The sequence below is a fragment of the Oncorhynchus nerka genome, linkage group LG9a, assembly GCF_034236695.1.
Source record: "Oncorhynchus nerka isolate Pitt River linkage group LG9a, Oner_Uvic_2.0, whole genome shotgun sequence".
NCBI classification, from domain to species: Eukaryota; Metazoa; Chordata; class Actinopteri; order Salmoniformes; family Salmonidae; genus Oncorhynchus; species Oncorhynchus nerka.
In genome coordinates, this window is record NC_088404.1 from 4,095,580 (window position 1) to 4,118,008 (window position 22,429).

The 22,429-nt window shown below is 40.0% G+C and overlaps 2 protein-coding genes across 2 annotated transcripts in view; both read right to left on the bottom strand.

The window, feature by feature from the left end:
* Window positions 1-291: 291 nt before the first annotated feature.
* LOC135573316 (mucin-2-like) lies at window positions 292-13,048 on the bottom strand. Its single transcript, XM_065022215.1, has 18 exons — window positions 10,767-13,048; window positions 10,400-10,662; window positions 9,766-9,937; window positions 8,930-9,174; window positions 7,976-8,159; window positions 7,153-7,354; window positions 6,654-6,832; window positions 6,312-6,381; window positions 5,542-5,684; window positions 5,421-5,452; window positions 4,822-4,990; window positions 3,116-3,156; window positions 2,806-2,928; window positions 2,573-2,671; window positions 2,155-2,283; window positions 1,882-1,921; window positions 845-965; window positions 292-664 (listed from the first exon to the last, which is right to left on the bottom strand). The coding sequence occupies exons 1-18, from the start codon at window positions 12,925-12,927 to the stop codon at window positions 484-486; spliced, it is 4,554 nt and encodes a 1,517-aa protein (XP_064878287.1). The 5' UTR covers window positions 12,928-13,048; the 3' UTR covers window positions 292-483.
* Window positions 13,049-13,092: 44 nt separating this feature from the next.
* The window catches only part of LOC115117245 (mucin-2-like), a gene marked incomplete at its 3' end in the record, with an annotated part of 31,702 nt that continues 22,365 nt past the window's right edge, over window positions 13,093-22,429 (bottom strand). The window contains exons 18-24 of the mRNA XM_065022772.1: window positions 21,586-21,765; window positions 21,209-21,448; window positions 17,613-17,769; window positions 17,325-17,453; window positions 16,928-17,078; window positions 16,498-16,541; window positions 13,093-16,322 (exon numbers count right to left, since the gene is read on the bottom strand). Of these exons, the coding sequence (XP_064878844.1) occupies window positions 13,093-16,322; window positions 16,498-16,541; window positions 16,928-17,078; window positions 17,325-17,453; window positions 17,613-17,769; window positions 21,209-21,448; window positions 21,586-21,765 (4,131 nt within the window). The remainder of the gene's footprint in view (window positions 16,323-16,497; window positions 16,542-16,927; window positions 17,079-17,324; window positions 17,454-17,612; window positions 17,770-21,208; window positions 21,449-21,585; window positions 21,766-22,429) is intronic.

Consider the following 22,429-nt stretch of genomic DNA (forward strand, 5'->3'; position numbering starts at 1 on the left):
GCCTCAAAACATAATTAAAACTATCATTTTGATATCATGGATGGTCAGTTCTTAAATCCATGGCCTGTCTATGAACCTGAGAGTGGTTACATTTCTCCAGCCCCATTCTTCAGCTTTTTGCCAAAACACTGGCAGGGTGACCACTTTGTTATTGTTTGAATTGCAGATTGCCCCTTTTAATAGTAACCGTTATGTAATGAATACGTTCTTTATTAAATACTATGTGTACTGTTTCCCTAGTCACACAATGACGCACTTGACAATATGAAATAAAACAAGAAAGATAATGACTTCATGCTTCTTCATCAGTTTAATAGGTTTGCATAATGTCTATGATAGTGTAGAGAGAAAGGACATGCAGTTCGTGAAAGTAGCCTATATGATAATGAGACAGACCCTATTGGTTCCCCTAGATAAAACTATTTCATATTCCATGCAGTTAAGGTAAATAAGAACATTTTAAAAGACTTAATTCGTCAAGGCCTAATCTAAGTGGTTCTTCTTGTCACACTCAGAGTCATGGCAGCCACACTTATCAATGTAAATGTAGGACTGCATGATCTTCTTCCCATCAGGGCAGACCATCTCCACCTTCCTCTCACTGGTAGACATCTCTTGACAGCAGGAGCAGGAGTGCATCAGGGTGTTTTTCTCTGCAGAGTACCTAGCAAACAGGACACACAAACAACACTGTTAGAAACATAGGTCACCTCCCATTGAAATCTTACTCTTCAATCCAATTCCCCACGTACACATTTCTGCAAAACCCAAATGCATGTTGCGTTTGTTTCTGTTTGCTTTTTTGGCGTGTGTGTGTGTGTTCTTATTTAGAGTTTGTACTCACATAGAAGATGTTCCACAGGATCCCCCGCAGGCTGAGATTTCCACCGGCACAGAGGACCTGCAGTTATTCACCTCTAGGTAGGTGGTGGTGTTCTTCACATCACAGTGACTGATTAAAGTGCCTGTGGAGGTAGACAGAGTTAAGGAGGACATTTTAAAGTGGTGAGTTTCCCCCTTACTATGTAAAGATGGACTAAAGATGAGCAACTTGAAAAAGTACATCACATCTGTATTCAGTTTCATCTACAGTAACTCAACATTGATTTATTGTGTCATAAGAGGTCAGGCTCATAAGAGGTTATGTTCATAAGAGGTTATGTTCATAAGAGGTCAGGCTCATAAGAGGTCAGGCTCATAAGAGGTCAGGTTCATAAGAGGTCAGGTTCATAAGAGGTCAGGTTCATAAGAGGTTATGTTCATAAGAGGTCAGGCTCATAAGAGGTCAGGTTCATAAGAGGTCAGGTTCATAAGAGGTTATGTTCATAAGAGGTTATATTCATAAGAGGTTATGTTCATAAGAGGTTAAGTTCATAAGTGGTCAGGTTCATAAGAGGTTATGTTAATAAGAGGTTATGTTCATAAGAGGTTATATTCATAAGAGGTTATGTTCATAAGAGGTTAAGTTCATAAGTGGTCAGGTTCATAAGAGGTCAGGTTCATAAGAGGTTATGTTCATAAGAGGTCAGGTTCATAAGTGGTCAGGTTCATAAGTGGTCAGGTTCATAAGAGGTCAGGTTCATAAGAGGTCAGGTTCATAAGAGTTCAGGTTCATAAGAGGTCAGGTTCATAAGAGGTCAGGTTCATAAGAGTTCAGGTTCATAAGAGGTCAGGTTCATAAGAGGTTATGTTCATAAGAGTTCAGGTTCATAAGAGTTCAGGTTCATAAGAGTTCAGGTTCATAAGAGTTCAGGTTCATAAGAGGTTATGTTCATAAGAGTTCAGGTTCATATGTTTGACTAGTAGATCTGACATATAAACGAAAAATACAAAACACATCATGAATATTTAGAAATGAATCATTATATTGTTTTAACTTACAGGTTGTGCAACATCCATTTGCATCAGTTTTCTCAGTTCCCTGTGAAAAAGAATAGTGTACAGCTCAATTTGGATATGACTAGTTACAGTCTATTGAGCTAGAGAACACAGTATAGATGTTATAATGGAAAACTATGATCATCTATGAATATGTTACTCGGGTGTAAATTCAATATAACCTCCAAGTTACTATCAAATGAAGCAAGCAGTATATTTAGGTATAGTTACTTTACTTCAAACAAACACATTCAACCAGTTTCCTCATCTACTTACAGGGACACAGTCCTCTGGACGGAACACTGGGCATTTCAATTTGGATTCCACAACGATGAACTGGCTGTTTGTCTTTGTGCATTCATACTTCACACAGCGGTCACTAGGGGGCGACCAAAACTTCCCAAGCTGTCAAGTAGCAAAAAAATAAATGTTGGTAATTTAATACTGTACGTTATAAAAACTTAAATGAATAAGAGTTGATAAATCATTTATAAACTTTTCAGAAATATCTACATCATTATTCAAAAATGTAAACAAACATTAACTTCTTAAGCATTTACACCTTTAACATTTATGAGAATTTATAAGCAATTATAGGTTCTCATTATTGATGTCATTCGTCCCTTTGACATTTCACAAAGATATCTGATATTAAAAATAATCTGATTTGGGTGCATTATCTCATCAATGTCACCTGAATGATGTGAGATGTGGCATCTGGGAGACCGACAACACAGTCCTTCTGTACACACGTTCCACAACATTTCTCAGGTGCGACTTCATACTCATAACCCTGGAGGAGAATCAACATGGTGACATCATTAGGGATTTCCTTCATATAAACCTGGAATATTATACTGTATAGCCAACCATGTAAAATGGTTCACTTATGTTAAACCGAGTTCGCAATTATCCCGAGTACAGTACCGTTGGGCAGGTGGTGTAACAGTTGATTTGGGCACACTCAACAACATATAGCTTGGAGACTGGATCCTTTTTAGGACCACACTTGCACTCCTCACAGGTGCCGTTGGGAACATTTTCACCAAGCTGGAGAATGAGAGTTAGTGTCATGCACTGAAGCAACAATTCAGCCTGGGGCCACAGTGGCTCTCAGGATTACTTAAAGGGCAATCTGTAATTGGTACATCAATATTTAGGTTTATTTTATACAACATTTACAAATTATTTATTGTCATATGGCTCTGAGTGATATCAAAGAAGTTTCACTTCTCACCGTGTATTCAGTATTGTTGTGGACACAAACAGGTTTGGCCACTGAAAGAACACACAATAAAAGGGTCAGAAAATGGTTGAGACATAACAGTTGTTGAACGGTTAAGTTAGTCACAATTCCTGCACCATGTTACCATCATGACACCTGCACCATGTTACCATCATGACACCTGCACCATGTTACCATCATGACACCTGCACCATGTTACCATCATGACACCTGCACCATGTTACCATCATGACACCTGCACCATGTTGCCATCATGACACCTGCACCATGTTACCATCATGACACCTGCACCATGTTACCATCATGACACCTGCACCATGTTACCATCATGACACCTGCACCATGTTACCATCATGACACCTGCACCATGTTACCATCATGACACCTGCACCATGTTACCATCATGACACCTGCACCATGTTACCATCATGACACCTGCACCATGTTGCCATCATGACACCTGCACCATGTTACCATCATGACACCTGCACCATGTTACCATCATGACACCTGCACCATGTTACCATCATGACACCTGCACCATGTTACCATCATGACACCTGCACCATGTTACCATCATGACACCTGCACCATGTTGCCATCATGACACCTGCTCCATGTTCATGATAATATTTACATTAATCCTGGGCTTAATAATTAGCTCCAGGTTGAAGTTAAAGTCAAAGTACATGATATGTTTGAGCGAGCGCTGTGCCTTTCCACGTTCATGGAATAGAAATATGAAGTCACTGTTTTATCACTTTACAAAGTTTTTAAATTATGGTGCATGATGGTCCAATGACATGGTCCAATGACATGGTCCAATAACATGGTCCAATGACATAGTCCAATGACATGGTCCAATAACATGGTCCAATGACATAGTCCAATGACAGGGTCCAATAACATGGTCCAATAACATGGTCCAATAACATGGTCCAATGACATGGTCCAATGACATGGTCCATTAACATGGTCCAATGGCAGGGTCCAATAACATGGTCCAATAACATGGTCCAATAACATGGTCCAATGACATGGTCCAATGACATGGTCCATTGACATGGTCCAATAACATGGTCCATTGACATGGTCCAATGACATGGTCCATTGACATGGTCCAATGACATGGTCCAATGACATGGTCCAATGACATGGTCCAATAACATGGTCCAATAACATGGTCCAATGACATGGTCCAATGACATGGTCCAATGACATGGTCCATTGACATGGTCCAATAACATGGTCCATTGACATGGTCCACTGACATGGTCCATTGACATGGTCCAATAACATGGTCCAGTGACAGGGTCCAATAACATGGTCCATTGACATGGTTATGAGTTTTCTTTGTTGTTACTTTTAAGGTTGGAATCAACATGCAGAACCTCCAGCAGAAAGAGAGGTAAGAAACCATTGGTCCACCAGCTCAGGGACAAGCTACACTAATCACAGTCTGGTGATTATGTCACAGAGTTATGGCACATTTATGAACCCTTTATAAAGCATGTTATAGATGCTTTGTAACACCTTTATGTAGTGCCTATGAAGGCTTTATGAAGTAGCTAGAATGAAGAGCTGTTTGGTGCTAACATTACACTCCTTGTCATATGCCAAACATTTAGCACAAGCAGACTTGTACCCGGGTTACCTGGTAGCACGTTAAGGTGCCTCTCTATCCTGCCTCTACTCACCACATGTATTTTTCTGACAGCAGTCCACCGTCTCGTTGACCAACACCTCACCGTACTTCTTACAGGTAACAATTTCTTGGGGCGGACATTTCACTGGTTCACACTGGACACTCAGTGTGTCAGCATTACACGTGCACTTCTGGCAGTTACTGTACCAAGTCTCACCAAACTGTGTTGGGACAAAACAAACACCTTTAGCAGAGACTTCAAATTTATTAAGACGAGGACTGGCCACCCGTCAGAGCCTGGTTCCTCTCTTGGTTTATTCCTAGGTTTCTGCCTTCTAGGGAGTTTTTCCTAGCCACTGTCTTTCTGCCTCTGCATTTCTTGCTCTTTGAAGTTTTAGGCTGAGTATGTGTAAAGGCTTTGTTGCTGCTGCTGATGAAAAAAGGGCTTTATCAAATACATTTGATTGATTATTATAACAATAGGGCTCCAGCCTCTTCAGGGCTGGACAACTTACAATCCCCAATGAAACTAGTAAACTGATTAAAATAATGGGGGTTCTATACAGAACCTTTTTGTGGGCCATAATGTGAAGTGAGCTGTTGAACCATTTCTTCTGACAGATTCATTGTGGTATACATCCACATTATTACCTGTTTGGGTTTTCCATCAGGTCCTGTGCATCCTTGAAGGGAAAATAAGATCTTAGGTCATACATGCTGGTACTTTGAGACACAATTAAACAATGTATTCCTTAAACTGACACATCCTTACCACAGTCACGAACACAGGTGTCAGAGAATGTGTTGAACAAGATGGTACCCTCAGGGCAGAAACAGCCCTCCATGAATGAGTCACATACAACGTCACGGGCCATTTGTGCTCCTTGACATGGATGCACATATTTTTCATTGTATCTAAGACAAGAAAAAACATTTTTTTACAGACTAGAAACCTTGGTATAGAATGGAAACCTTTAAGAATGCATGTTCATTAGGTAGAGGTATAAAATAATGAGATGGGAATGAGATGCGATGGGAATGAGACGAGATGGGAATGAAATGGGAATGAGATGAGATGGAAATGAGAATGAGATGAGAATGAGATGAGATGGGAATGAGATGAGAATGAGATGATATGTTAATGAGAAAGAGAATGAGATGAGATGGGAATGAGATGGGAATGAGAATGAAATGGGAATGAGAATGAGATGGAAATTAGATGAGAATGAGATGAGATGAGATTGGAATGAGATGAGATGGGAATGAGATGAGAATGGGAATGAGATGGGAATGAAATGTGATGGCAATGACATGAGATGGGAATTAGAATGTAATGAGAATCAGATGAGATGGGAATGAGATGAGAATGAAATGGGAATGAGATAAGATGGTAATGAGATGAGATGAGAATTAGATGAGAATGAAATGGGCATGAGATAAGATGGGAATGAGATGAGATGGGAATGAGATGAGAATGGGAATGAGAATGTGATGAGTATCAGATTAGATGGGAATGAGATGAGATGGAAATGAGATGGATACCTTGAATTGCATGTTGGCTGGATAGTAGAGCCACATGCCTTATACACTTTGGTCTTAGGGCATGTCAGATCTATATTATGGTCAAGATGGAATGAAAGGCAAAACAGTATGTACACAATTTGTAAATGCAGGTTGTCAAAATACAAATAATTAATGTAAATCGTAAAGTTATTAGAATTATTTAAAATCGTATTAACATCTATCCTGCATCCGAAATGGGAAACTATTCCCTACTTAGATCACTACTTATGGCAGGAGCCTGGTCAAATGCAGTGCACTATGTAGGGAATAGGATCCCATTGGGGACACAGATCCTTATTGGATATGAAAGTCCTTCCCTACCACATGTTCCATTAGTTGATTTCCTCCAGTCGATACAGACTCCAGCTCCTGCACACCTCACAGCGTAGGCTTCCAGGCTGGAGCAGCCGATTGAGATATTTGGCATGTGGCAGACATCAAACTTACAGGCCTCGAAGAAGGGTTGTTGTGGGATAACGTCATGGCATTGCTTAAAGACCCTTCCAAAATAAAAAACCCATTTAAGTTATTATATCGGACTAACCCAAATGGGGCATTTAACATGTCACAACAGATTTCTTACAAATATTGATTACTGTATGCCTTACACGCTAAATTATTTGTGAAGCATCTATGAAGTTCCTATGAATATGACATATTTTAGACGGCATAAACAGTCTAAGTTATGGAACAACAACCCATGCTTTACCGGAGAGTTTACAGACTTGTATGTAAACAGTGTCATAGCAACCTCAATCAGATTCCCTTGTCTTTGTAATATAGCTGTCTCTTTGTGTTATTACAAGGTTACACGTCTTACGGGCTAAGTATGATGTCACAGATTGATGTCTTTCCTGACGGGCAGGTTGGAGGCTTAGGGGTAGGTAGGGTAGGGGGTTGCCGTTCACAGTAGGGTTTTTTAACATCAGGAATCTTCCATTCATGAGCCATCCCAGGACATGATGGGTCAATCTTTCCATTCGGTAATCTGCAATCGTTTTTCCTGATATTGTCACAGGTACCTTTATAAAGGTACAATAAATATGGGAATGAGAAAAAACACAAGTTATTTTATGTCAGAAACAGCTGCTCATAACTTTAAGCCTACCTACAGTATCTTTTAATATTTTTTTCTATCATTGTAACTATACAGTGAACTCTTTAAGGCCATAGAAATGCAATAACACGCAACAAAATAACGTTAAATCATTGCAACAAACGTTCAGTTTACTCACAGAGTACTACAAGCTGTTCATCTGATTCATACTTAAAGTGTTTTTGGTCTACACAATGGATGCATCCCAAATGGGACCCTATTCCCCCTGGTTAAAAGGAGTGAACTACATTGGGACCCTATTCCCCCTGGTTAAAAGTTGGTTAAAAGGAGTGCACTACAATGGGACCCTATTCCCCCTGGTTAAAAGGAGTGCACTATAATGGGACCCTATTCCCCCTGGTTAAAAGGAGTGCACTACAATGGGACCCTATTCCACCTGATTAAAAGGGGTGCACTACAATGGGACCCTATTCCCCCTGGATAAAAAGAGTGCACTACAATGGGACCCTATCCCCCCTGGTTAAAAGGATTGCACTACATTGGGAACAGTGTCCCATTTGGGATGCAGTAAAGCCTACATACTTACCACACTGCCCCTCTGTGTTGTTGTGGAATAGGGAGTTTGGCAGGGTTACACTGAACATAAGGGACTTAAACATCACTGTTGCTTTAATGGCAGGGATCTTCAACAGTAACTCTACCCCAGTGCTGGTGATCATGAGGTCTTCATTAGAAAAGGTTGGGAAGATCTGATTTCCATTGATATAAACCTGGTGAATGATAAGGAAAAACATTACATTACGAATGAGAATAGAGAACAGAATAACATTACAATAATGTAGATAAGATATGAACAGTTTCCAGAACTAAATGAAGTCACAAGAAGAGTTGGTAGTCTGTTAATAATTTGTCAATATAATGAAATTCTTTGAAATGTCATGGGAATGTTTCAGATACCTTGATGATGGTCTTGAGTTAATGTGATGGCATCATCAAAGTGGTTAACCAATATGTAATGTTGCTAAATAAGTATTTGTAACTACTGTAGTGTACAAATTACATTTGTCGTAGTCGGCAAGTTCAGATATCCCTATTAATCAATACCCCCACGTTACAAAAAGTAAATAAGTAAATAATAGATTTCAAAATATGAAGCTAGATTATTTTAAGTCTTAAAGTGGTATGATAATGTCTATATCAAAGAATGTCTATTTCAAAGAATGTCTGTATCAAATAATGTCTGTATCAAAGAATGCCTGTATCAAAGAATGTCTGTATCAAAGAATGTCTGTATCAAAGAATGCCTGTATCAAAGAATGTCTGTATCAAAGAATGTCTGTATCAAAGAATGCCTGTATCAAAGAATGCCTGTATCAAAGAATGTCTGTATCAAAGAATGCCTGTATCAACGAATGCCTGTATCAAAGAATGCCTGTATCAAAGAATGTCTGTATCAAAGAATGTCTACATCAAAGAATATCTATATCAAATTGCACTTTTTAAAGTGTATAAATGTGAATAATAGCACAGTTATAATTACCATATTTGTTGTCACGTTTAATCTCTTCGGAGTAAGAACGATTTTGTAAGACTTGTAATTGACAATCAGAGACTGAGGGCAGGTCGCATGTCCAGACGGATCGCAGTTATAGTTGTCGATGATGACACTGAAGTTCTGTCGAGGAACTATTTCTTTAACCAAAACGTAGGTGCAGTTTTCCTGGAAACTGTAATATTGGCCATCAAATGTGACGTAATGAGGGTCTCCCCATCCATAGCATATACCTGAGAGATAGAACAGAAGAAGGAAACAAATAGATAGATCTCTCATCAATACAAGAGTTTAAAGTCCTACTCCAGTCTCCTTTTCACCTCATTTAACACCTGATTTACTGAACACAGCAGCTGGTCGAGGTATCCTCATGAAATGGCACAAGCTGATAACATCACAATGTCACTATCAGATCAGACCAAGGGTGCAACTTTCACTGGGGACGGGGGGTGGACGGGGGCATGTCTCCCCCACTTTCTGAAATTTCATTATTGTTCCCCCCCAGTTTAATCATTGTAATGTGATACAAAACAAGGCAACGCTGCGCTTTAGGACCATGCGGACACCTCTGAGTGGTCGAGTAGGGTGTTTGGAGTGTTTATCCGACTGGAGACAAATAATAATGATAATGATTATGCCTCCCCCCCCCTCCCCACTTCTAAAACCAAAGTTGCGTCACTGGATCAGACCAACTCCTTGAAGTTTTATACTTGGGATATCACTTTCCAACAGGAAATGTTTTTAAAACAAGTACACTTGGAGTAATACGTATTTGTAGAAGGTGGGAACAGAAGATAATTAAAAACATTACGTTTTGAACTTACATTCACATTCGTAGTGATAGCAGCAACCTGATTCGTCATAGACTTTCACTGGTGGGTATCCATTTTCACACACAGGCTTTTCGACAGACTCACAAACCACAAACTTTGTGGTAATTACACCCCTGTGGCAAGTCTGAGTAGTGCAGTTGTCTGTCTTCCAAGTCTCACCATCCTAAAGTTGAAAATGTGTGTTTTAGTCCTGAAAGTAAACACACTACGTACTATACAACACTATGAACTACACAATACTATGAGCTACACAACACTATGAACTACACAACACTATGAACTACACAACACTATGAACTACACAACACTATAAACTACACAACACTATGAACTACACAACACTATAAACTACACAACACTATGAACTACACAACACTATGAACTAGACAACACTATGAACTACACAACACTATGAACTAGACAACACTATGAACTACACAACACTATAAACTACACAACACTATGAACTACACAACACTATGAACTACACAACACTATGAACTAGACAACACTATGAACTAGACAACACTATGAACTACACAACACTATGAACTACACAACACTATGAACTAGACAACACTATGAACTAAGAAACACAATAATTCTGTTTATTTTATTTCATTACCTTTCTTGGTGGAATGACATATTCACAGCCCTTGTAAGGTGTAGTCGGGGACAATGTAGATGTTGTAGAATGTGTAGCTTCTGTTGTTGTTGAGACAGTGCTGACTGTAGTTGAGACAGTGCTGACTGTAGCTGAGACAGTGCTGACTGTAGCTGGGGTCGTAGAGGGACATGGTCTGGCTTGTTTCTCAACAACACAACTTGAGTTACAGTAGGATGTGAAACACCAGCCTGCCCCATCAGTCTCATTATATATCAAGGAACCTAAACATAAACATAATATTAGTAATAAATAGATATTAAATGAAGTGTATGAATGCAATATGTAGTCAGAATTAATCATTTTAATGAAGGAAGCTTTCACTTACCAGCAGGGAAATGTAGATTTTTGTATGTGCAAAAACATAACGTGGTAGGGCTTGTGGTCGTGGTAGGGGTTGTCGTTGGGGTAATGATAGGGGTTGTTGTTGGGGTAATGGTAGGGGTTGTTGTTGGGGTAATGGTAGGGGTTGTTGTTGGGGTAATGGTAGGGGTTGTTGTTGGGGTAATGGTAGGGGTGGTTGTTGGGGTAATGGTAGAGGTTGTTGTTGGGGTAATGGTAGAGGTTGTTGTTGGGGTAATGGTTGTTGTTGGGGTAATGGTAGGGGTTGTTGTTGGGGTAATGGTAGAGGTTGTTGTTGGGGTAATGGTAGGGGTTGTTGTTGGGGTAATGGTAGGGGTTGTTGTTGGGGTAATGATAGGGGTTGTTGTTGGGGTAAAGGTAGGGGTTGTTGTTGGGGTAATGGTAGAGGTTGTTGTTGGGGTAATGGTAGGGGTTGTTGTTGGGGTAATGGTAGAGGTTGTTGTTGGGGTAATGGTAGGGGTTGTTGTTGGGGTAATGGTAGGGGTTGTTGTTGGGGTAATGGTAGGGGTTGTTGTTGTTGGGGTAATGGTAGGGGTTGTTGTTGGGGTAATGGTAGGGGTTGTTGTTGGGGTAAAGGTAGGGGTTGTTGTTGGGGTAATGGTAGGGGTTGTTGTTGGGGTAATGGTAGGGAGAGTGCCTGGGGTAATGGTAGGAGTTGTGGTTGGGTTTGATTTTGTTGCTGTAGTTGTTGTTGGACTTTCTGTGGTGGTTGTTGTTGTTGTTGTTGTTGTTGTGGTAGTAGGTGCTGTTGATTCTGGACCAGTTGTAACTTCCTCTGTTACTTTTGTTGTTGTGGATGGAATTGTTGGTGTAGTTGTGGTTGTTGGACTTTCTGTTGTTGTTGTTGGAGGTTCTGTTGTTGTGGTTGTTGTTGTTGCAGTAGTTGTTGTTGGATTTTCTGTGGTGGTGGTTGTTGTTGTTGTTGTTGTCGTGGAAGTAGGTGCAGTTGATTCTGGACCAGTTGTAACTTCCTCTGTTACTTTTGTTGTTATGGATGGAGTCGTTGACTTAGTTGTTGTTGTGGTTGATGGGATTTCTGTGGTGGTTGTTGGTGTAGTGGTTGTTGTGGGAGTTGTTGATTCTGGACCAGTTGTAATTTCCTCTGTTGTTTCACTTGTTGGAGAATATGTTGTTGTCTTAGATGTTGTTGTGGTTGATGGACTTTCTGTGGTGGTTGTTGTTGTTGTTTTGGTGGTAGGTGTTGTTGATTCTGGACCAGTTGTAACTTCCTCTGTTACTATTGTTGTTATGGATGGAGTCGTTGACTTAGTTGTGGTTGTTGGAATTTCTGTTGTTGTTGTTGTTGTTGGGGTAGTTGTTGTTTGACTTTCTGTTGTTGTTCTTGTTGTTGGGGTAGTTGTTGTTTGACTTTCTGTTGTTGTTCTTGTTGTTGGGGTAGTTGTTGTTGTTTGACTTTCTGTTGTTGTTGTTGTTGTTGTTGTTGGGGTAGTTGTTGTTGTTGGACTTTCTGTTGTTGTTGTTGTTGGGGTAGTTGTTGTTTGACTTTCTGTTGTTGTTCTTGTTGTTGGGGTAGTTGTTGATGTTATAATGGTTGTTGTGGGCCTTTCTGCGGTGGGAGGTGTCTCATTGCTACAAACATCAACACAACATCTGACTCTGATCTCATAGTTGTAGCATATTGGTGGGATGCCTTGATCCTTGTTGCGGCATATCAGTCCAACTGAGGGATTGCATTCAACATTTTGACCTAGTTCGGCCAAAGGAACATAGATGTTGTCTTTGGCTCTGCATTCTACTTCCTTCGGTTGGCTACAAATATTAATTCCAGATTTCCTTATATTTTCTATGGTTTCAAAATCTCCTCCTTCTGGTCCAACAGAGGGATAGTATTTGCTAATCCAGTCTGACCATTCACAGACAGTCTTGGTCAGGCAGTGTGGAGTAGTAGTGGGTGAAGTGGGTGTTGGTGAAGTAGGGGTTGTTGAGGGCGTAGTGGAAGGGGTTGTTGTCAGAGTAATGGTTGTTGTGGTTGTTGTTGGTGGTGGTGTAGTGGTTGTTGTGGTTGTTGTTGGTGGTGGTGTAGTGGTTGTTGTGGTTGTTGTTGGTTCTGGACCAGTTGTAATTTCCTCCGTTGTTTCACTTGTTGTGGTATATTTTGTTGACATAGTTGTTGTTGTTGATGTTGGACTTTCTGTTGTTGTTGTTGGACTTTCTGTTGTTGTTGTTGGGGTAATGGTAGGGGTTGTTGTTGGGGTAATGGTAGGGGTTGTCGTTGGGGTAATGGTAGGGGTTGTCATTGGGGTAATGGTAGGGGTTGTCATTGGGGTAATGGTAGAGGTTGTTGTTGGGGTAATGGTAGGGGTTGTCATTGGGGTAATGGTAGGGGTGGTGGTTGGGTTTGATGTAGTAGTTTCTTCTGTCTGTGTTGTCAAGTTTGAGATTTGCTTTTCTGTTGGTTTTGTGTATGGTGGATTTGTGACTACAGTGAAGGCTGTTGTTGTGGTAGATGCTTTGGTGGTTGCTGTTGTTGTAACCTCAGAGGTAGTCCTCGTCTGACTTGTTGTTGTGGTAGTAGTTGGGGTAGTAGTAGGGGTTGTTGTTGGTGGAGTTGGGGTTGTCATTGGGGTAATGGTAGGGGTTGTTATTTGGGTAGTAGTAGGGGTTGTTGTAGGTGTTGTTGATTCAGGACCAGTTGTAATTTCCTCTGTTGTTTCACCTGTTGGAGAATATGTTGTTGTCTTAGTTGTTGTTGTGGTTGATGGGCTTTCTGTGGTGGTTGTTGTTGTTGGACTTTCTGTTGTTTTTCTTGTTGTTGGGGTAGTTGTGGTTGATGGGCTTTCTGTGGTGGTTGTTGTTGTTGTGGTTGTGGTGGTAGGTGTTGTTGATTCTGGACCAGTTGTAACTTCCTCTGTTACTATTGTTGTTATGGATGGAGTTGTTGACTTAGTTGTGGTTGTTGGAATTTCTGTTGTTGTAGTTGGACGTTCTGTTGTTGTTTGACTTTCTGTTGTTGTTCTTGTTGTTGGGGTAGTTGTGGTTGATGGGCTTTCTGTGGTGGTTGTTGTTGTGGTTGTGGTGGTAGGTGTTGTTGATTCTGGACCAGTTGTAACTTCCTCTGTTACTATTGTTGTTATGGATGGAGTTGTTGACTTAGTTGTGGTTGTTGGAATTTCTGTTGTTGTTGTTGGACGTTCTGTTGTTGTTTGACTTTCTGTTGTTGTTCTTGTTGTTGGGGTAGTTGTTGTTGTTGGACTTTCTGTTGTTGTTCTTGTTGTTGGGGTAGTTGTTGTTGTTTGACTTTCTGTTGTTGTTGTTGTTGTTGTTGGGGTAGTTGTTGTTGTTTGACTTTCTGTTGTTGTTGTTGTTGTTGTTGGGGTAGTTGTTGTTGTTGGACTTTCTGTTGTTGTTGTTGTTGGGGTAGTTGTTGTTTGACTTTCTGTTGTTGTTCTTGTTGTTGGGGTAGTTGTTGATGTTATAATGGTTGTTGTGGGCCTTTCTGCGGTGGGAGGTGTCTCATTGCTACAAACATCAACACAACATCTGACTCTGATCTCATAGTTGTAGCATATTGGTGGGATGCCTTGATCCTTGTTGCGGCATATCAGTCCAATTGAGGGATTGCATTCAACATTTTGACCTAGTTCGGCCAAAGGAACATAGATGTTGTCTTTGGCTCTGCATTCTACTTCCTTCGGTTGGCTACAAATATTAATTCCAGATTTCCTTATATTTTCTATGGTTTCAAAATCTCCTCCTTCTGGTCCAACAGAGGGATAGTATTTGCTAATCCAGTCTGACCATTCACAGACAGTCTTGGTCAGGCAGTGTGGAGTAGTAGTGGGTGAAGTGGGTGTTGGTGAAGTAGGGGTTGTTGAGGGCGTAGTGGAAGGGGTTGTTGTCAAAGTAATGGTTGTTGTGGTTGTTGTTGGTGGTGGTGTAGTGGTTGTTGTGGTTGTTGTTGGTGGTGGTGTAGTGGTTGTTGTGGTTGTTGTTGGTTCTGGACCAGTTGTAATTTCCTCTGTTGTTTCACTTGTTGTGGTATATTTTGTTGACATAGTTGTTGTTGTTGATGTTGGACTTTCTGTTGTTGTTGTTGGACTTTCTGTTGTTGTTGTTGGACTTTCTGTTGTTGTTGTTGTTGTTGGGGTAATGGTAGGGGTTGTCGTTGGGGTAATGGTAGGGGTTGTCATTGGGGTAATGGTAGGGGTTGTTGTTGGGGTAATGGTAGGGGTGGTGGTTGGGTTTGATGTAGTAGTTTCTTCTGTCTGTGTTGTCAAGTTTGAGATTTGCTTTTCTGTTGGTTTTGTGTATGGTGGATTTGTGACTACAGTGAAGGCTGTTGTTGTGGTAGATGCTTTGGTGGTTGCTGTTGTTGTAACCTCAGAGGTAGTCCTCGTCTGAATTGTTGTTGTGGTAGTAGTTGGGGTAATGGTAGGGGTTGTCATTGGGGTAATGGTAGGGGTTGTTATTTGGGTAGTAGTAGGGGTTGTTGTAGGTGTTGTTGATTCAGGACCAGTCGTAATTTCCTCTGTTGTTTCACCTGTTGGAGAATATGTTGTTGTCTTAGTTGTTGTTGTGGTTGATGGACTTTCTGTGGTGGTTGTTGTTGTAATTTCTGTTGTTGTTGTTGGACGTTCTGTTGTTGTTTGACTTTCTGTTGTTGTTCTTGTTGTTGGGGTAGTTGTGGTTGATGGACTTTCTGTGGTGGTTGTTGTTGTTGTTGTGGTGGTAGGTGTTGTTGATTCTGGACCAGTTGTAACTTCGTCTGTTACTATTGTTGTTATGGATGGAGTTGTTGACTTAGTTGTGGTTGTTGGAATTTCTGTTGTTGTTGTTGGACGTTCTGTTGTTGTTTGACTTTCTGTTGTTGTTCTTGTTGTTGGGGTAGTTGTTGATGTTATAATGGTTGTTGTGGGCCTTTCTGCGGTGGGAGGTGTCTCATTGCCACAAACATCAACACAACATCTGACTCTGATCTCATAGTTGTAGCATATTGGTGGGATGCCTTGATCCTTGTTGCGGCATATCAGTCCAATTGAGGGATTGCATTCAACATTTTGACCTAGTTCGGCCAAAGGAACATAGATGTTGTCTTTGGCTCTGCATTCTACTTCCTTCGGTTGGCTACAAATATTAATTCCAGATTTCCTTATATTTTCTATGGTTTCAAAATCTCCTCCTTCTGGTCCAACAGAGGGATAGTATTTGCTAATCCAGTCTGACCATTCACAGACAGTCTTGGTCAGGCAGTGTGGAGTAGTAGTGGGTGAAGTGGGTGTTGGTGAAGTCGGGGTTGTTGTGGGGGTAGGGGTATGGGTTGTGGTTGTGGTAGGAGATGAGAAAACAAATACTGTTGTGGTCGGTGCTTGAGTGAATATCTGTGTTGTTGTAACACTTGGTGTAGTTGTTGGAGTTGGGGTGCTGGGACAGGGGTTCATAATCCGGACAATAGTTCCATTCTCTTTGCAGGTGGCAGTAATACAGGTCCCGTCACCGTCAGATGTGTGATATATGGTCGCTCCATACGGGTATGTTCTGCCGTCGTAGAAACAATAACAAGCTGCAATAGGATTTTCACAAGGAACACAAGTTATTATCATGTAATTATCTTGTCATGTTACCTTCTTGGTAATAATGTAGGCTAATGTTTCATTTATTATCATGTAATCATCTTGTCATGTTACTTCTTGGTAATAATGTAGGCTGATGTTTCAGTTTGTAGTGGTTTTCCTTACCTTGGACATCATAGCTGCAACTGACCTCAGTTGATGAACAACGACTTGAAAAAGAAAGAGGGAGGTTACAGTACCTTTCAAAGTCGAATAAAATATGAAGAGCTATTTGTTATGAAGTACAAAACAATGTTATATGTTATATTCACAATAAGGTATTAACAGGTCAAATCACAATAAGGTATTAACAGGTCAAATCCCAATAAGGTATTAACAGGTCAAATCCCAATAAGGTATTAACAGGACAAATCCCAATCTTTGAAAATCATAATCAATTAAATAGTAGGAAAGCCTCTTTGTAGGTGGACTATTGACATTGCCTTATCTGACCAGAGATACAGGTTACCTTAAGGCTTATACCAACTGTATTAAATCCTATGTAATGTAAATACAGTATCTATGTATTTATCAAAATGTTGATCTGAAAGCATACCATGTCTGACAGTTCTCCTTGGAAGGTATAACCTCTCCATCGTTGTAATGAGTTCCATCTCCATCGTAGCAACCACAGTCCTTCTTACTGACACACTTCATGGTACTTTCTTCCAAATAAGGCTGGGCCGAAGGACATTTTGGATAGCAACCTTTAAGATAAAAACAGTCGATTTAATCCAGGACACCTGCACAGATTAGATCATCCTCATGGTATCTAGTTCTAACACCAAAGCTGTAATGGATATGATATTTCAATATTTGTATTTAGTTTTCAGTATAGATGAACAAGGGAGGGAGGAGTTATTACATATTTTATACTGTACATTTGTTTAACAACTTGGAATGTAAATTGTCCAAATCAAACGGCCAAGCTGTTATGAAGGGCTCTTAGTTACCTTCCAGTGCAGGGATCTGACTGGAGCATGTTCCTGAGGGATTCTTGCAGGTCTTCATACAGGGGTATCCACACGGATTATAATGCCACTCACACTCACCAATAGGGTTGTAGAAATCACAGAACAGAGCTGGTGAAATAAAAACATGTCACATTTTAACTGAACCAGGGTCCTAAAAGATTGATTGAACAGTTACACATTGAAATCATAAATTGGTATTTTGTCCCGATAGCTAAACAATCCCACCTATCCATCAATCAATTGTCCCACTCAAAGCAAATGACTCACGGCAGATATCTGGTGTCCTCCACTTGATACAAGCCCCTGCCTCGTTACAGGCCTGGGCGTAGGCTGCTACAGCTGTACAGAAACACTCGCAGTCTCCCCCAGTGTCACAGGCACACGAGTCCCTCACACAGGCATCATGGAATGGCGTGGGGTCCACCTTATAGGAAGATGCATTAAGCCATCATTTATTTATTCATGCATTGCTCAGCTTGTTGAAGAGACTACAGATGAACTATTGACGATGATTATTATTGGGTTGGATGGCTGACTTTATGTTTTTGTTACCTGTTTTGTACTACTTTTGTTGTTGTCTATTATGGTGACTGTGTGGACATTCACACGATTATTGACAAACCAATTTTATTGGAAAGATTTTTCCATAAAACCTGAGTATAAGCTGTAATGGTTGTTGAAACTCTAAGACTATCGATACTGACAGAATAAGAACAAGTCTTTGATACTAATTACTAGTCTGCAGCTAGGAATTCGGTATCATTGAATACGAAGACCGACAACTGCCGACACATCTAATCTATAACGAATGAATGTTACTCTGAACTATCCTTTCTAACCACGGCAGAGCGAGAGAGAGGGCGGACTAACTCTCCAACAGAAACAAACTTTTCAACAGAGATCCTGACAACATACTGAGCGTAAATATATATATATTGATTGCAATCATTCCCGAATGAGTGAGCGTTCAGGTGCAAAGGATTAGCATTTCAATTGTTATAATTATCAACCTTGTAGTTTCTCATCTCAGTCGACCCCCACTTCCCTTTTGTCCACCAAGCTGCGATGCCGGTTTAGCCCACTAGGGCACATTACACTGTTGTTTCCTTGTAACCATATCTACTGTTTGTTTGTGCATTTCTGTGAATTACTTAGTTTGTAAATAAATTATTTAAGACAATTGATGTAATAATGACTCAGAGAGAAGACTGGGTTCCTGCAGATAACCAACAATTTATGACGTTTGGAATGAGACTAACACGAGGTAAAGAATAATTAATCAATTTGAAGACTGATCAGATATAAAAATATCTGAAAGTTATATTAGGAAAATTATAACTTTGTAATCTGAATATTTTCCTTGGTGCCCCGACTTCCTAGTTAATTACAGTTCCATGATTAATCAGTTTAATCGCGTAATAATAATTACAGAGAGATATTTGATAAATAAATCTTCAGTTTTAATGATGCCAAAGAAACGACTCTATGGAAAGGGGAGACTCCTGTGAACAAGATGGTGAAGGTAAGCCACACAAACGAATGGAAGTATGGAGGTTGTTTTTGTGGTAACTAAAACTAACTAAAAATAAGGGGTTAAAAAATATGCATCCCCCCCCAAAAAAATGGTTTTATTCCTGAGCTTTCTTAAATCTCCTAAATATACAACAGACACTTCAACATCTTATTCCTTATGATTTATTGTTGACTGTCTGTTTTTGCCATTCATGAATGTGTTGTTAAGGTTTGTAGTAGTAAAGGCCAAATTTAATATTTTAAATGTTTTCTTTCGAAATATATATTTTTGAAACATAAAGGGGTCCTACAATTCAAAATGAAATATCTAAATGATCCATAGTATTACTATTTTAAAACAATTCCATATGTAACCCCCCCCCCCAACGGTGTAGACTTTTAACAGAAAATTACAATTTTCACCAAATGTAAATACCAATGTAGCCAAGATGCACAAGTCATAGCCTTTGTACAGACAGCTTGTTTTAACCTGCCGACTGCATGTATCTGCTGTACTGTCTACTGAATGTATCTGCTGTACTGTCTATTGAATGTATCTGCTGTAGTCTCTATTGAATGTATCTGCTGTACTGTCTATTGAATGTATCTGCTGTACTGTCTACTGAATGTATCTGCTGTAGTATCTATTGAATGTATCTGCTGTAGTCTCTATTGAATGTATCTGCTGTACTGTCTATTGAATGTATCTGCTGTAGTCTCTATTGAATGTATCTGCTGTACTGTCTATTGAATGTATCTGCTGTACTGTCTATTGAATGTATCTGCTGTAGTCTCTATTGAATGTATCTGCTGTAGTCTCTATTGAATGTATCTGCTGTAGTCTCTATTGAATGTATCTGCTGTAGTCTCTATTGAATGTATCTGCTGTAGTCTCTATTGAATGTATCTGCTGTAGTCTCTATTGAATGTATCTGCTGTAGTCTCTATTGAATGTATCTGCTGTAGTCTCTATTGAATGTATCTGCTGTAGTCTCTATTGAATGTATCTGCTGTACTGTCTACTGAATGTATCTGCTGTACTGTCTATTGAATGTTTCTGCTGTACTGTCTATTGAATGTATCTGCTGTACTGTCTACTGAATGTATCTGCTGTACTGTCTATTGAATGTATCTGCTGTACTGTCTATTGAATGTATCTGCTGTAGTCTCTATTGAATGTATCTGCTGTAGTCTCTATTGAATGTATCTGCTGTAGTCTCTATTGAATGTATCTGCTGTAGTCTCTATTGAATGTATCTGCTGTAGTCTCTATTGAATGTATCTGCTGTAGTCTCTATTGAATGTATCTGCTGTAGTCTCTATTGAATGTATCTGCTGTAGTCTCTATTGAATGTATCTGCTGTAGTCTCTATTGAATGTATCTGCTGTAGTCTCTATTGAATGTATCTGCTGTAGTCTCTATTGAATGTATCTGCTGTAGTCTCTATTGAATGTATCTGCTGTAGTCTCTATTGAATGTATCTGCTGTAGTCTCTATTGAATGTATCTGCTGTACTGTCTACTGAATGTATCTGCTGTACTGTCTATTGAATGTTTCTGCTGTACTGTCTATTGAATGTATCTGCTGTACTGTCTACTGAATGTATCTGCTGTAGTCTCTATTGAATGTATCTGCTGTAGTCTCTATTGAATGTATCTGCTGTACTGTCTATTGAATGTATCTGCTGTACTGTCTATTGAATGTATCTGCTGTACTCTCTATTGAATGTATCTGCTGTAGTCTCTATTGAATGTATCTGCTGTAGTATCTATTGAATGTTTCTGCTGTAGTATCTATTGAATGTATCTGCTGTAGTATCTATTGAATGTATCTGCTGTAGTATCTATTGAATGTATCTGCTGTAGTCTCTAATGAATGTATCTGCTGTAGTCTCTATTGAATGTATCTGCTGTACTGTCTATTGAATGTATCTGCTGTAGTCTCTATTGAATGTATCTGCTGTAGTCTCTATTGAATGTATCTGCTGTAGTATCTATTGAATGTATCTGCTGTAGTCTCTATTGAATGTATCTGCTGTAGTATCTATTGAATGTATCTGCTGTAGTCTCTATTGAATGTATCTGCTGTAGTATCTATTGAATGTATCTGCTGTAGTCTCTATTGAATGTATCTGCTGTAGTATCTATTGAATGTATCTGCTGTAGTATCTATTGAATGTATCTGCTGTAGTCTCTATTGAATGTATAGGTTATGGAAATGCAGGTGTTTATACGTGTGCCTATATGTCTTAGTTTATATCAGCTGCACTACGTCGACTTCCTAACAACTTCGGTTGGTATGGCAAGAAAGTATTGAATCTATATTGAATAGTATCTGCTGTGTACTGTACCTGTGAGTGGCAGGCTGAGAAAACGTTACTGGTGATGATGCTGCAGCGTTTCAGAGACCAGGACTGCCTGTATGATCTTAAAGTGCATGGGTTTTTTATGACATCAGCGTTGGGGCAACTGGGTGACACTTTCCAGCTGTTCCCAAACTCCAGAGCTTCAACAACCACTTCCTGGTTTCTGGACGTGAAGTCGTTCTTTCCATTACCGTCGTAGTTACCACACAGACCACACACTTGGCCCTGGAAGGAAATTAAACATTTAAAAATAATACCCGAAGTAGATAATCAAACATCACATTGTTTTGTAAGCCAATGCAAATGCTAAACAAAGATACAGTGGCATCAGTGGTTCAAAATGTCCTATTCTAGTCACTCACCTGGAAGGTAGAGCTGAGTTTGATGAACAGGCTATTCTTCTTGTCCCACATGAGGATCAGGCCATTTTCAGCCTCAACAACAACATAGAGACCGATAGAGTGGACCTGGTATGGTACGTCAACCCCGTTCTCTTGTTTGATCACTTTTACAGATTCATCTGCTAGTATGATCTCATTGCTCTGAAAGGCAGAAACAGAAAGTGTTCATTGCTAATGTAATACTAGTAGACAGGTTTACACTGTGGTGGTGCTGGGTTTTAAACTGTGGTGGTGCTGGATTTAACACTACCCAGGGTAACACTGTGGTGGTGCTGGGTTTTACACTGTGGTGGTGCTGGGTTTTACACAGTGTCGGTGCTGGGTTTTACACTACCCAGGGTAACACTGTGGTGGTGCTGGGTTTTACACCATCCAGGGTAACACTGTGGTGGTGCTGGGCTTTATACTATCCAGGGTTACACTGTGGTGGTGCTGGGTTTTACACTACCCAGGTTAACACTGTGGTGGTGCTGGGTTTTACACTATCCAGGGTTTTACACTGTGGTGGTGTTGGGTTTTACACAATCCAGTTTGTACACAGATATAACATGATTTGAAATTCTACTGTCCAAATACATATCTAACACTAACCCTAACTAACATAACTAACCGTAACCCTGATACATAGCTAACCCTAACCCAAATACATAGCTAACCCTAACCCAAATACATAGCTAACCCTAACCCTAATACATAGCTAACCCTAACCTTAACCCTAATACATAGCTAACCCTAAGTCTAATACATAGCTTACCCTAACCCTAACCCTAAGTCTAATACATAGCTTACCCTAACCCTAACCCTA